Below are 15,415 nucleotides of genomic sequence, written 5' to 3'. Positions count from 1 at the left end.
TCTCGGAAAGAAACAAGATTTTCCTTTTACTCCGTTTGCTGGAAGCACCTCCTGGGAGGAAAGATCCCAAGGCTAGAGGAAGCAGGTCATTGTGTTCCAGCAAGATAATTCACCTGCTTTCATGCAAACTGACTTCACACAGACATAAAAGGAATCCCTATCAGACAGATAAATCAGAGGTTTCACTTAAAATAGTAATTCCACTGCAATCTCTGCCATGTCTGTCTCTCTTGTTGTTACCCTTCCTCATATGCTTCCTTGTTTTCTTGTCTCTTCTGTTCTTTCCTGTGCTGTATCTCTCTCAAATTACTCCTATACGAAGGGAGACAGACACTCAATAATTTTCAATGCATTCATTAACTCACCAAAATATAGTTAGCCAACTATTGTGTTGCTGAACATTTCAACATGTTATAATCCCTAGGATGGTAAAGTCAGAGAGAAGTTTCTTTTACGAACACCACCTGGGCGCCCTGAGCCTTCTCTCTGTCTCCACAGAGGCCACAGGGAAAGTCCATTTAGACAGGGACATGGTCTGGGAGGAAGGACAGGAGTAAAGGTGTTATGGACCAAGGATGGGCACATAAGGGTAAACTATCTGTGTGAGTGAATACAGACAAGTGATGTATTCTAAAGCCAAACAGAAAAGCCCTGGATTCTCTCTTGCCTCTCTTTTCAAATACCATGGAGAAACACTAGCCAGTGTCTTGAGGATGTTGTAAAACACAAACCACCAACCATTTGAAAATGCGAGAAAATGCTTACAGATTTCACAGCAGCCTCCTGTTAAGAGAGGGTAAGGTTAAATCTATCCCATAGGTGAACGCCAAATCCCATTTTTTATTTTTTTCATTAGTACTGTTTTTTATAAATAGATTAAATAGATTATAAATAGATTTTATAGATTATATAAAATATATAGATTATATAATAGATTATAGATTTTAATAGATTATAAATAGATTTTATAAATAAAATCTCTCCCACCCCCATCAGCCCTCAGTTTGTTCTCAGCATTCAAGAGTCTCTCATGGTTTGCCTCCCTCCCTCTCCCCAACTATTTTTCCCCTTCTTCTCCCTCATGGTCCTCCATTAAGTTCCTCCTAATCCAGCTATATGTGCAAACATACGGTATCTGTTCTTCTCTGCCTGACTTATTTCGCTCAACATAACACCCTCAAGTTCCATCCATGTTGTTACACATGGCTAGATTTCATTCTTTCTCATTGCCATGTAGTATTCCATTGTATAGATAAACCATATCTTCTTGATCCATTCATCACTTGATGGATACTTAGGTTCTTTCCATGTTTTGGCTATTGTGGAGAGTGCTGCTATGAGCATTGGGGTACATGTGCCCCTATGCATCAGCACTCCTGTATCCCTTAGGTCAATTGCTAGCAGTGCTATTGCTGGGTCATAGGGGAGTTCTATTGTTAATTTTTTGAGGAACCTCCACACTGTTTTCCAGAGGGGCTGCACCAGTTTACATTCCCACCAACAGTGTAGGAGGGTGCCCGTTTCTCCACGTCCTTGCCAGCATCTATAGTCTCCCATTTTTTAAAAAAGAAGAATAGGGTCTCACCTCCCACTTGCCTTGCTGCGTCCTCTTCTTTAAATGGATGTTCCAGTGCTCAGAACTGACGTCTGCACAGTGTGGTATGGTCAATGCAAAGGGCGTGGTGACAGTCATGTCTGGGGGGCCACAGGTGACTTCAGGACTCAGGAGCACCTCAGATCCATCTGACTGGAGGCTTTATGGTTGGGAAAGGAAACAAGAAGCATGTCAAGGAGGGGGTATGTTTCAATGAGAATTTAGTTACAGACTAGAGTTTTCTTCAGGCTGAGCCAAACTGTTTCCCAGGATTCGCTCCTGCATGGTGCCACACATGCACAGGGCTGGTCTGGGCAACAGCCATTTATCCTGAACTGCTCAAGCACACGGACGGAGGTTAGCTTGGGTTTCAAATCTAGGCTGTGACAAAATGACAAGTGCTTCTTCAGAAATATAGGGCAGAAGAGAAGAAAGCAAAGACCTGGCTGGGGTCACACACAACTACTGAATCCTTATTCTCATTGATAACGTGATCAATGACCAAGGCCGAGAGTTTATAGGAATGAATGATTCCTTCCTCCCAACAACACACTGTACAAATATTTTTAATGCTAGTAAGTGATAAAACAACTTATTATGGAATGAAGCAACACTTCAAATATACCCACGTTGAGTACATCACCTGTGCTTTTGAAAGCCTTTGTTTTCTGCCAACGTGCAAACACACAGGTTATATGGTGATAGCACAGGAGAGAGTTATAAATGTGAGTCATCAAAAACATCAATATACATCTTTCAATTCTTTCCTATTTTAGTTCCAAAGTCAAAGTCATTCCACCCAAACCCAATGTTCAGATTTTTCTGTATTGTGAGTTATTCACAGTGGGAACACAGAGTCATGAAACAAGTAAAAGAAAGTGAAATTTAATTAGAGGGAAATGATATCACTGAATGTTTCTTTCATTTTCTTGTCTTTTGGTTTTAATCTCTGCCCCCAAATGACATGAAGAACCCAAAAGTCTGCTCATTCTTCCCCAACTGTTTGTGTTTTTGAACAACTGATTTTTTTTTTTGGAGGGGGTCTCTATTTTTCACATGTAAGAATACAGTGTTACAGAATCTAGTCAAAGCAATTTAGGACTCTCATGAACAATGCTACATGAGAGAGAGGATTGTCATTATTACTGAAGTTTTCTCTTACCCAGCCCAGGAAGGGCATTTAAATATGTCACCCCTCATCAAAAAAGCAATTCCTTGAACAAGATAAAAATGAAATTTAGCAATAAAAGATACCACCTTTTCCACGATCTTGTATAAACAGTTTTTCTAGGAATATATCTAACATGTTATTAATTTCTGAATTGCTTTAGTTGATACTGCTTGTTCTCTCTCAAGATAGGAATGGCTACCCTGTAGCTCATGATCCATATTGTGCCACTGGAAAAGAAGTCCAGGTGTATAAGTGGGAGGGAGCATCTTCTATTCCCTGTATCTAAAACAGGTCTGAATGTGAATACAGTATGCCCCTCCTTATCCAGAAAGCCCTGAAGCTGGATTTAAAATTTTCAGTCTTCCACCTAGGCAACTAGAGTCCAAAGTGGACAATTTCCCCCGTACAACCAGGGCTCAGAGTGCACTGAAAATATGTCTGCATTTACTTTTAAGCAGAGCAGCGAGCAAGGTGGGCAAGGTTGGAAAGTAGTGTACTAGCAAGAACAAATGCTCCCTGAACAGCCTAGAACGATATACTGAGGTTCAGGGTGGGGTGGGGGGATGTAAAATTCCAGTGTGAACTACAAGCCGCACGAAGTGGCAGCCTGTATGTGAATGCTTGCCAGTGGCCATTAGAGAAGGTTAAGTGCTTTCTGTGTAATTGCTGCTTGCATTCATCACAGGCAGGAAAGGCAGGGATGCTTATGAGTGACCGATGACAAGCTCTCCTAAAAGAAAGATTTAATTGCTTTCAGAGAATCATCCCCCTTGTTGAACATATTGTTCAAACATATGGGAATTTGGGGAATTATTTAATGCCAAATGAACTGAAATCAGCTAATTAGATGAACTCTCACACTCGTGAATAGCAAGGCTCTTTCCGTACTAACTTAAACAGCATTAGGAATCAGAGGCGGAGCATGGCGAGTCTTCAGCAGAGCAGGGAATAGGAGCTTTGCATTAAATAGGTGCTGGGCATTTCCACAAGTGCAAAGGAAGTAAATCAAGATTTATATCTAATCTTCCTTCAGTGAAAACAGTGTCTGTGGGTGTTGGTCTCTGGCAAAGGAATGAAACTTAAATCTCACCATTTTTCTTCCCCATGATTAATAATCATGTGTCCCTTCCTGCCATCTTCTACCTATGGCAATCAGGGAGATTTACAAATATTAATTAAAGCTCTTGACACCTGTGGAGGCAGGTGTTAACCACATAAGGTCACAGAGAAGTTGCCAAAGTGATGAGCTGTAAAATAAACCCTAAATTTCTGACTCCATGTGGGCTCCTGCTCTCTGACCAGATGCACTTTCCTTCCCTTTAACCACTAGCAGATTTCTGGTCCGATGGTTGGCTCTTGTGACATCTCAAGTAAAGATAGGGGGAAAATGGAGTTCAAGTGTAGTCATGGATACAAACTTAGGTCATTTGAGGACAGAGGTCTGGGGAGAGAAGTCTTTAACTGGACCTGAGCAAAATAAAGATTTACAAGCATAGTATGGATGGCATTTCAGTTTTCCCATAGTACATATGACAAGGATGTGTTCATGCTCTTGCTAGGAAAACAAAATGGCAACACGGTTTTCTAAAATTGTTGTGAGCTAATGATAACTGTGAATAACATCAGTGACTTCAGGGTCATCATATGAGCCACCATTGTGCATCACAGACTCTAGTATAGATGGGAAAGTCTGGTTGTGTTTGACTTTTGCTACCTGTCCTTCTCCTTGTGTTTGATCCACCCCCCCACCCATCCATCCATCCATCTGCCGGCATATTGATGAACACTTATGGATATAAAAAGATTAATAATTTGAGAGCCAGTACTGCGTAGCCAAGTGGCTTGTTGGACAAGTGTATGGAAACAAGGCTATGACTTTAGATTTCTGCTTCCACAGTGCAGCTGAGGGCTCTGAGGAAAACTCTGCCAGCTTTGCAGGGTTGATGCCCCCAGCCACAAGATACCCATGGTGGGAAAGGGTGTTTCCAACGGCCACAAGAGCATTTTGCCCCATAGTCTGGTAAGACAGAAAGGCTCACACTGTTACTTTATTTAGTTCCAGAAAGGGAAACCATGAGAAGAGTAGTTGCAGAGAACATAGGAAAAGTGAATAAAAAATTGTGCTAAGGTCCTACTTGTGTCCTCCCTGTGCACTTCAGAGCATTGTCCCAGAGACCACATCCCTAGTGGCAGAAGGGAAAGCCAGGCTTTTCTGAGCCTCACTTTCCTTATGTGCAAAATAACACCCACTCTAAGATTGTTGAGAGCTTAAAAAAAAAAAGGTATAAAAATCACCTAATATGTGCTCAGTGGGTGGAGGTTCTGCTTCTCCAACCCTGAATGCCCACCTTTCCTGCCTCTTTAAGAGTCTTATTTTCACAGCAACTGTGCTTTTTGAAATGGCTAATTGAGTCAATCAATCGTCATTATAACGAGATATGCTTTAACAAACATTTCACGGCTTTAGAGATGTACACTATTTAAGGTAATTTAAGGCACATTGGCCATCCTTCCATCCTTACCTCCCACAGTCAGTCCTCAGCTCGGCAACCAGCAGAATCCCACTGAAAATACCAACGTGTTCCCACCTCCAGGATTCACAGCTGTTCTGCTGTTCTGGAGTGCTGGGGGCTGCCTGGAAATTTTCATCCAGCTAGCCACACGATCAGCTCCTTCATGCCCTTCAGGTCTTTGGTCAGTGATGCCTACTAGTGAGGCATTCCCCAATCCATTCCCAACACCAAAGCTGGTCTTCACTTGTCTCCACAATACTTACTATCCTTTAATGCAACACACCGTTTGCATATTATATTTATTTTTGTCTCCCACAAACAAGAATGTAAGCCCTATGGGGCCAGGGATTATTTTTTCCTTTTCATCATTGTCTATATGCCACTGGTAAGCACTCAGAAATATTTCTTGAGAAGGCCAGAAGAGCCAGCTTGTAGTGGTCCCTACCGGTCAAAAACTGGAACATTTTGGGTATTAGAGTAAATAATGGTAGTATAGGATTATAACCCATTGACTAACAGAAGTCATGAAATCTATGGATATGAATGAATAAGGGAAAACTGTTCTCTGCAACAGAAAGTCAGTTAACAAATGTTGGAAACCATGTGGTAACCGATCATATTAATACTTGATTCAGGGGCACCTGGGTGGCTCAGTAGGTTAAACATCTGACTTCGGTTCAGGTCATGATCTCACAGCTTGTGGGTTCGAGCCCTGTGTCAGGCTCTGTGCTGACAGCCAGCTCAGAGCCTGGAGCCTGTTTCAGATTCTGTGTCTCCATCTTGCTCTGACCCTCCCCTGCTCACTCTCACTCTCTCTTTCTCTCTCAGAAATAAATAAAACATTTAAAAAAAATACTTGATTCAGTCAGGAATTATGAATGGATGGTAGTCTATTTGGTGAATATTTAGAAAGTAGTAAAGAACTCTATATAGGGTTTGAAAGTGTCTTCCCACAAAGTACTTACTAATCACAAAGGGTAAAATACTACTCTACAGCGCAGAATCTTGATGGACAGTACTTACCCTAAGTTATCAAAGTCAATATCGGCGATGAGATGGATGGACAGAGAACATATTTCCCGAAATGACACAGTGAAAAGAACTTAGCATCTGTCTGTAACATTCCTGCCAATAACATATAAACTGAGTCTAACCACAGGAAACTATCAATCAGACAAGTCCCAATTGAGGGACACTGTGCAAAAGAACTGATCTGCACTCTTAAATTAAAACTGTCCATGTCATAAAATAGAGAGACAGACTTAGGAACTGCTCCAGATTACAGAAGAATAAAAGGCACATGGCAGTAGATATAAAGGATGTTATTTGGAAACAGGGGAAATGTGAATAGGTTGGGGTAGATAATAGAATGGTAACAATGTTAATTTCCTGATTTGGAGAATTGTGCTGTGGTTACATAAGATAATTCCTTTTTTGGATATACAGACTGAAGTAGGTAGGGGTGAAAGGACATCTTGTTCATAATGGTTACAAGAATACATATGTATATGTGGAAGTTTGTAGATAGGTATTTTGTGTGTATATGCACAGATGTACACATATGGAGAGAGAGCAGAATACAGCAAACTGGTAAGATGTCAACACTGGTGAATATGGGTATGAGATGGCTAGAAATGGTATTATTCTTGCAACCTTTAAGTTTGAAGTTGTGTCAAAAATAGTTTATTTTGAAATGAATGGATGAAGGAATGAATGGAGATAGAGGCCCAGGGAAAATTTTTCTAGACTTCTTACAATTAAATCAGTAAGGTCACTGACTTCTGCATAAATGTGTGCGGGTGATGGGTGCTGCTGCTGGTGGGGCAGCGATGGTCCAAGCTTGGTCACAATGGCCATACCAGCCAGCCACGTAGTGACTATCATTCTGCACCACCCACCCGCACACCACTGGAAACGAAGATCATGCTGAACAAGGTCAGCTCCGAGGTGGCAATGGCTAACCCCTGCAGGTCTAGAGGTGGATCTGTGCACATTTTGTTCTCAATGTATCTTGACCTGACTCTGGACTAGGAATGTGTCACTCTCTTCAAGGAAAACAACCAGCTCCACATTTTGAGATGAGATTTTCATTGTTGTTGTCTGCCATGCTGCGCTTGATAATTACTGCTCCCACCTTTGCTCCTTATAGTCTATATTATAGATTAATGTAGGTTTGATCACCTTTACCCAGTGTATCACTCAGGAATGCAGGCAGGAGAGTAATGATAGTTTTACTATGCCAGACCCTGGGTCGATACATAATTAAATCATATTTTAATGGAGTAGACATAAAGGGCAGATGGATGGAAGCTGTACTTAGTCTTAAAATTAGAGCTCAGGAAACAAGGTAGCTCCAGCCTTCTACAGTTGCCTACCCAAGAAGATATACACTGTTAACTATTGTACTCTTTTTCTCCTTTCATTAAAACCCTCCTATATTGACCTGAATGTTAACATTGCTGTGGATGAAAATCACAGGGCTTGGGTTTATTATTTCTGTTGTTTTATTTGAGTCAGACACTTGTCTCATTCTCCTGCTCTGGCCAGACCTTTCAAATAAGCCCCAGGAAAATGACATCATAGAACCTCCCACAGAAATGGAACCCTGAAAGCCGGTGTGGCTCATCAGTCAACCCCAACCAGGTCACCTGAGGACTTTTGTTCCATAACTGCCATGTGTGATTTAAGAAAAGACTTTTGGAAAGGGAGAATAGAGGGTGAAGAGCAGAACAGAGGAAAAAGAGAGAAGTTAAGCAAAGTCTCTTTATCACAGTAGATTCCTCGAAGGTTTTTGGTCCTGAAATTATAAAGTGGTTCATAAGTCTTTGAGAAGCTATTCAAAATTATTATTTTTTTAAAGTTTTTTAAAAAATTTATTTCTAGAAGAGAGAGAGAGAGACAGCGTGAGCAGGGAAGGGTCAGAGAGAGACGGAGTCACAGACTCTGAAACAGGCTCCAGGCTCTGAACTGGCAGTCAGCACAGAGCCCGACGCGGGGCTCGAACCCACGAGCCGTGAGATCATGACCTAAGCGAAAGTCGGACGCTTAACCGACTAAGCCACCCAGGCGCCCCAAGCTATTCAAAATTATATTTGTGGACACCAGCAATTAAGAGTTTGAGTCTGTATTTCTGGGACAGAGCCAAGGAACCAAAGCTTTTTCTTTTCTTCTTCATATGCAAGGTAGCCCCAGCACTAACATTTGAGAAAAGTTGTGTAGATCTTGAGAAAACAGCCAGAGTTACACCTCACACAGTGGGGGCTTGGTGACTGTCCAATACAGAGACGGCAGATTTCTAAAATGCCAGTTGGAGGCTGGTCAAGGTAAAGTACTCAGTCTTAAGGATTTGGATGATGCTATTGTGGTGGAAAAGACATCCACATGGGGACTGTCCTACACCTCCTGTTTCTAAACAGTGTGTGGCTTGATAAGCAAGGATGTCAGGTTGGTTAGCAGGAACTGGAGATAATGCTATAGCTCATCAAGCCATTATATTCTATTAGTTGGGGTGGGGAAAGGAGCAGTTAGATTGTGGATTACAACAAGCGACAAGCACAATTCACTGAGGATAGAAGCATAAGGCTCAACCAGGAAAGGGTTTAAAGATCTGGGTCACCCACACGGTATTATCTGAAATAAGATCACAGGAGGGGAGATGGCACATGGGGCGATGGGTGGGAGGGGAATTAGAATTGGCACCAGAGCACATATGTGAGTTTGCTGTGATGTGAGCAATACCACACTGAGAGATTAAACTGTTTGCATATGTTAAACGGCTTTAGTTTACATACACATGCATAGGTGTTTACCAATTAATATACTAAAGGAATCACAAATCATGTGTAAACCACTAGCTCCTAGATACAATTTAAGGCTCATCTTTCATGCAGTGTCAGGCTTGTGTTCAGCTTGTTTACCAGGAGAAGTGGAATGACAGCTCATTGAGACACTTTACAGTGATAGGCAACGGGGCTGTGTCTATCTATGTGGCACACAGCTAAAACAGTTTTATACCGACTCGATTTTCTGTTCATTTATATTTTGAATGGGAGGAACCAGACTCTTCTGGACTAACCCCTGAGTCTTATTTCTAGGATCATTTTATTTGAGGCTGGGAAAGGACCTATGAGTTATCAGTCCCCATACCATCGTTGTGCAGATGAGGAAACACAGGACATACCATGAGGTGGACTGACACAGCCAAAGTCACACCTCACTTGAGACAGAGTGGGGACTAGAATTTCCTGTCCTGTTAGTGGTGGTGGTTGAGGGTTATGTGCAGAGGCAGTCAGTGGAAGGAATGGATGTTCCTCAGGATACATCCCCCAAACCTGACATTTCTAAGGTAAAACAGTGGCATGAGAGTTAGGAGGTTGTATTTGTAGGGACTGAGACTTAGGAAAGCAGGGCACTGAGGTACCCTGGTTGTAACAGAAGCTTGTGGTAGTTTCCCACTGTTGCTGTACCACAGACTTACTGGCTTAAAACAACACAGATGTTTTATCATGCAGTTCTGTAGGTTAGAAGTCTCACTGAGCTAAAACGAGTATGTCAGAGAGGTTGTGTTTCTTTTTGACGTGCTAGAGAGGAATTCATTTCCTTGACTCTTCCAGCTTCTAGAGACCACTCACATTCGTTAGCTGGAGACCCCTGTTCCATCTGCCACTACACATTTCTTACCTGTCTCTGATACTCCCTCCTTCCTCTTAGAAGGACCCTTCCATGAGCCCCCCTGCACAATCCATGGTAATTTCTCCTTTTCAAGGTCCTTAACCTTAATCACACCCATAAGGTCCCTTTTGCCATGGATGAGAGCATTGTCAAGTTTCAGGGATTAGAACGTGGACATCTTTGGGTGGGTGGGGGGAGCATTCTTTGGTCTGCTAGGTGGCTTTTTGTGGCTTGCTCACTTTAAAGTCAGAACCTAGAGATCCCCCTGCTTCTGCTTCCTGGTCCCCTGTGGTCTCCAAGACACCACACAGCTGGACCAAGGGGTCAGGTGACCATTGGGTTATTTCCATGTGTCAGCCACCAGCAGGCCCATCCTCGTTCTCACAGCTTTATGGAGTCCTAGGAAGTTACTATTACTAGTTTGTCTCAGAGCTTAGAACCGAGGGACTTAGGATGTTGGTCATCCAGGTTTTTTAAAGGGATGTGTGTATTGTTTCAAGAAAGCACAGAGGGCAGCCTCAGCATGGGCTGGTGTGTTCTCCCAGCATTTTTACTAGCCTATAACTAAGTGAAGTGGAAAGGATGATATATATTAAATATCCTAATAGGACAGGTTATTTCTACTTCCAGCATGGGCAATAAAAGAGATGGCACATACAAATAAAAATAATTACAGTATGTGGTGTTCCTTTACAATGTGCAATCATACTCATGAACCGATGACTTTCCTTATTGAATTAAGGTCCACCTTCCATTCAGATCTATTAACAACATTCACAAACCATTGTTATCTTGTCAATGGCATCTTTAATTAAATACTCCTCTGGACCGTTCTAATCACTTCACATTGTGAGCTCACAGGGTCTTCAAATATACCTTGATTAAAGTGATGGCAATTTTTATTTATGCATATTTGTTTGCAGACCAGGAGGGCGTGAGGTGGAAGGAACGGTAAAGAGCATCATATGGGGAAATTCTCTCTCTCAAAAAAAAAAAAAAGCAGATCATAAAATGACAATGTGAGAATTGAGAATTCTCCCTCTTTTCCCTCTCTCTCTATTCTTCTCTTCCCCTCCTCTGGTTTTGGGGTAATGGCATGATAGTCTAACCTAAATGACTTTGTGAAGAAGCCATTGTGATTTCACCACAGTCAAGAGCACAGTCTTTAGCTAAAGGTGCATTAACCCTTCTAGGCTATTAAGATACCATTTGATTAACTGCCCGTTTGATCACACTGCATGGCACTGGTAGCCTGAAAGAATGTGTTCCCAAATGGCAGCAATTTGCTCCCATTGCACTAGCGCTAAAAGCACCTTTGCTTGTTACTTACAAAGCCTTCCCTCCTCAACAGCTCCCTCTGCCTGATAGAGAGTTCAATACTGCCAAATCCCTCTCAAGGGATAGATGGTTGCCATTCTGATTCTTCTAATAAAAATTTCTAAAACTCACTTGAAGCAACAGGCAGGACTCCAGTTTATGCCCGAGCATTGAACACAAATGGTGACGGAAACAACTTATTCCCTTATATCCATCACCATCTAGGGAGAAAATCCTGACAAAGCTCATTCAACATGGCATAAGCCACCTGTCCAGCTTGACTGGTCACTGATCTCCTAATATGAACAATGGCCCATTGGAGTCCAATGTTTGGACCCATATAACACGTCTCTAAGGTAGAAGTCACAGGCCACAATGTTATGAGAGATAGAAGTAGACTCAAAGCAATTGATGCAGAGAGTCCTTCATTTCTTCATGAGGCTCTGGTTTTAGAGTGAGCACTTACTATGTTTGCTTCACCAGATTAATCTTTCCTGAGTCTAGAAACTTAGTAGCAGTCAAAAGGGAAAAGTCCAACATCATTGGGACAGACTAAAGCAAATCCAATGGGTGGTAGAAAACTTGTTATTTATGTAATTAAAAAAAAGTTAGGGGCACCTAGGTAGCTCAGTTGGTTAGGCATCTGACTCTTGATTTTGGCTCAGATCATGATCTTGCAGTTGGTGGGATTGAGCCCCATGTCAGGTTCTGCACTGACATAGTGGAGCTTGCTGGGAATTCTCTCTCATCCTCTCTCTCTTTCAAAATAAACAAACATTTAATGAAACAAGGCTAAGTGAAAGAAAATAATATTGAAATGTAGCATTTGTAGGGCACTTTATACTTCACACGGGACTTCTCATATATGACATCACTTTATTGTCCCTCACCAAAATCCTGGAATGCAGCTAATAATAGGCAAGATCTCTAGATTATAAAATTGAGGCCCAGAGAAAGAAAATGACTTGCTCATAGCTATGCAGGCTGTAGGTTACATGGGGGGATGGAACATAGGCCTTGTGAATCCGTGTTCTCACTCTCCTCCATCTTGTTTCGGAGTATTCTTGATCTCTCAGGTGATGCCAATGATGGAGTCTGTACTACTTTCCTGACAAGTCATGTATGTTATCAGTTCACTTCAATGCACACCATGATTGGCAGATTCTTACCCAGCTAGGGGGGCAAAGAAAACAAAGGCAAGCAGAAGACTGCTTTGCACATCAGGTAGGCACAGTCCATGCCTGCTATCGTGACATTTTGCTGTCACTGTATTGCTGTCACACGCTCTGGCCCAGAGCCCCACTTGGGATTTTTCTGTTCAGCGATTGTCTTTTTTCTTGGTTATAAATATTATTTTTTGCCTTTTGTTGATTTATTCTTTCATCAATTTCCTTTCTATCCCCTTTCTTGTACATCCAAGGACTGTGTTTACTCTCTGGAAAGAAATCCAAAGTGGCTCCTGGTGCAACTATTATCACAAACTCTCAGGTGACCTTCAGCTGGCAAATCTCTCTCTACTAGTTAATCATCAGTTCCCAAGGCAGAATTCTGGGAATTATCTTCGACTCCTTTATCTCTTTCATATTAACACTACCCACCCCTGCTCCCAAATCTCTTGTGCATGCCAAAGACAAGGACACTCAAAAGTAGAGTGACTATAATTTATTGTCCAAACTCATATACTTTTGAGGATGAAGAAGGGAGTTATTAATAACTGTGCAGGCAAAATGGGGCATATTTTCATTATGCTTACAAGGAGGGTACTGATATAAGGAAGACTTGAACTTGGGGAGTGTTAGTGGAGATAAAGCAAAGATAATATATGGGAAATGTATATATGAGCAGCTTTCCTGAAGCCTATGCCTTCTCAACACCTATGTGCCAGGTAAATGTCAATTTCCCCTAAGCAGCAAATAAGCCTCTACATGGTCTAGTTTTATTACTCTTCCTTTTATATTTTGTTGAGATTTGCTTAGTTTGAAAATATATGATGCTAGTGTCTTTGCACATTCTATTCCCTTTGACTGGAATGACTTTTACTCACTTTCAGTTTTTAAGTCAGTTGTTACTCCTCTTGCAAACCTTCCCTGAACCTTTAGACAGAGTCCATCCCTTTACTCCTGGTCACCATTTGTTTATCTTTGTCACCACATGTAACACACTGCAATATCATCAGTGGTTTGATTAACTGGGTTTGCTCTGGGGCTTCATCTATTATGGTATTAGGGGGCACTAGTTTTCCTAGTACAAGTTGACCCTTGGATAATACAGAGGTTGGGGGGGCCAATCCTCACACAGTTGAAAATCTCTGTGTAAGTTTGACTACCCCCAAACTATTAGCCTACTATTGAGCAGAAGCCTTACCCATGACATAAACAGCTGATTCATATGTGTTTTGTATGTTACATGTATTATATACTGTATTCTTACCATAAAGTAAGCTAGACAAAATAATATTAAGAAAATCATAAGAGAAAATACATTTACAGTACTGTACTGTATTTAGAGAAAAAAACAGTATATAAGTGAACCCGCACAGTTCAAACCCATGTCATTCACGGGGTTGGCTATAACTGCTAATGAGTTTGCTTAGTGGAAATGCTCATGGTAGCAGGTACCCTTGAAGACTACTCATTTTGATTCTGTAACTATTAAAATATTTTATTTACTAAACAGATGAGACCTGAACACCATTTTAAAAATGTAATCATACATCGGGTTCAAAATTCCACCCTCATCCCCTGTACCCATGCACACAGACACACGTGTCCACACACTCATGTACACATACATACACAGGGCTCTAGATGCTTGGTCTGGAGGTAGGGAGCAGACTGTCTGTTCCCTCGTGTGTTCCCTCATCCATGATCTTATCCCTCCAGCATTGTGGTAGAAAGGAGGGATAGGAGAAAACACACCATCTCCTTACATAACTGTCTGTGGCAAGGTGATACTATTTTCTTGGATGACTTAAGGTAATCCTTAATGGCTTCAGTACAGATAGGTGGTGACTATCTGTACTCCAAAAGACCTCCCTGACAGAAGGTGCAGGTTCGTGGGATTGCAAACAGTTGCTGTTACATATCTGCGGTTCCTCATGGGTTTCAGTTACTTCTGCCAACTGCCCCCCATCTGGCAGCATCTTGGCCCTGCTCTCTGACTTCTTTGCCTCACAGTGAAGTGGCCCCTGGAAAACCTGTTTTCAATCTCACTTAACCTCCCTGGCTAGAGTTAATCCTCCCTTCCCCCTTGGGTATATGGCAACCTGGGAATAATTCTCCTCTCTCCTGGGCTTTAGTGGCACAGAACAAGGCAGCAAACGTACAATGAGAAAATCAAGTATTAGTGTCCAGTGCTCCTGCACATGACCCAAAGTTTGGGAATAATTCTCTTGGGGCTCCTCTCTTTGACTTTGGTGGAAGTGGGGGCAGCCATTTTTGAAACCTGTATTCTTGTAAAATGTGACTTCATATTTTCTTATTATTGGATACCTGTACATCTGAAAAATGTGACATTCCCATTCTATCAATAGGAAGAGAGAGGACATGGTGTGCGAGTGGGTTGGGGAGCAGTGGTATCCATGCTGATGAAATGATGTTTCTTGGAAGGTTCTGCAGGGAGGTGGGAAAATTAGCTTTTGGCATTATAGCTGGAATAGCTCTGAAATTAGAATGTTGGGGGCACTTCTCTCCCTCTTTTTATAAATCAGCTATGACTTTTGCCAATTTTAGAAATACAGAAAAAGTCCACTGTACTCCCAAACACCATTCTGCTACATACATACAACCTCTGTCCACCACAACTATCTACCTCCAGCAGAAATAAACTCCTTAGAGAAGGGATCGTATCTTATCCTGCCCCTCCATGCCAGAGACACTGGGGGCTTAACAGTCGTCGACTAAACTAAGCTCGAATATTAATTGTGAAAACTTCCAGAAGCCCCCAACATTTTTACAGTAGAAGGTGCAGTAGTTTGTCCTTGAGCTGGGGGATAGCTTGAGACAGAACCTAGTGAGTAAGTCCCCCAAGCTGGAGAAGGTGAATTGATGTGCAAATCCAACCAGAAGCTTTTAGCCAGGTTTTCTCCCCTGGGGCAGGGTCCTGACCAGTTATCTGGGTGTCAGTCAGGGTAGAGCCAAACCTCTTGTT

The 15,415-nt window shown here is 41.9% G+C and overlaps 1 protein-coding gene across 1 annotated transcript in view; it reads right to left on the bottom strand.

Annotated features, from left to right (window-relative positions):
* The window catches only part of UNC5D (unc-5 netrin receptor D), a 255,875-nt gene that overhangs the window by 43,205 nt on the left and 197,255 nt on the right, over positions 1 to 15,415 (bottom strand). The window contains exon 12 of the mRNA XM_039220338.1: positions 1,586 to 1,754. Within this exon, the coding sequence (XP_039076269.1) occupies positions 1,586 to 1,754 (169 nt within the window). The remainder of the gene's footprint in view (positions 1 to 1,585; positions 1,755 to 15,415) is intronic.

This window comes from Hyaena hyaena, unplaced genomic scaffold (genome assembly GCF_003009895.1).
Source record: "Hyaena hyaena isolate Hyena2069 unplaced genomic scaffold, ASM300989v1 scaffold_885, whole genome shotgun sequence".
NCBI lineage: Eukaryota > Metazoa > Chordata > Mammalia > Carnivora > Hyaenidae > Hyaena > Hyaena hyaena.
This window is presented reverse-complemented; position numbering and strand designations above follow the sequence as displayed.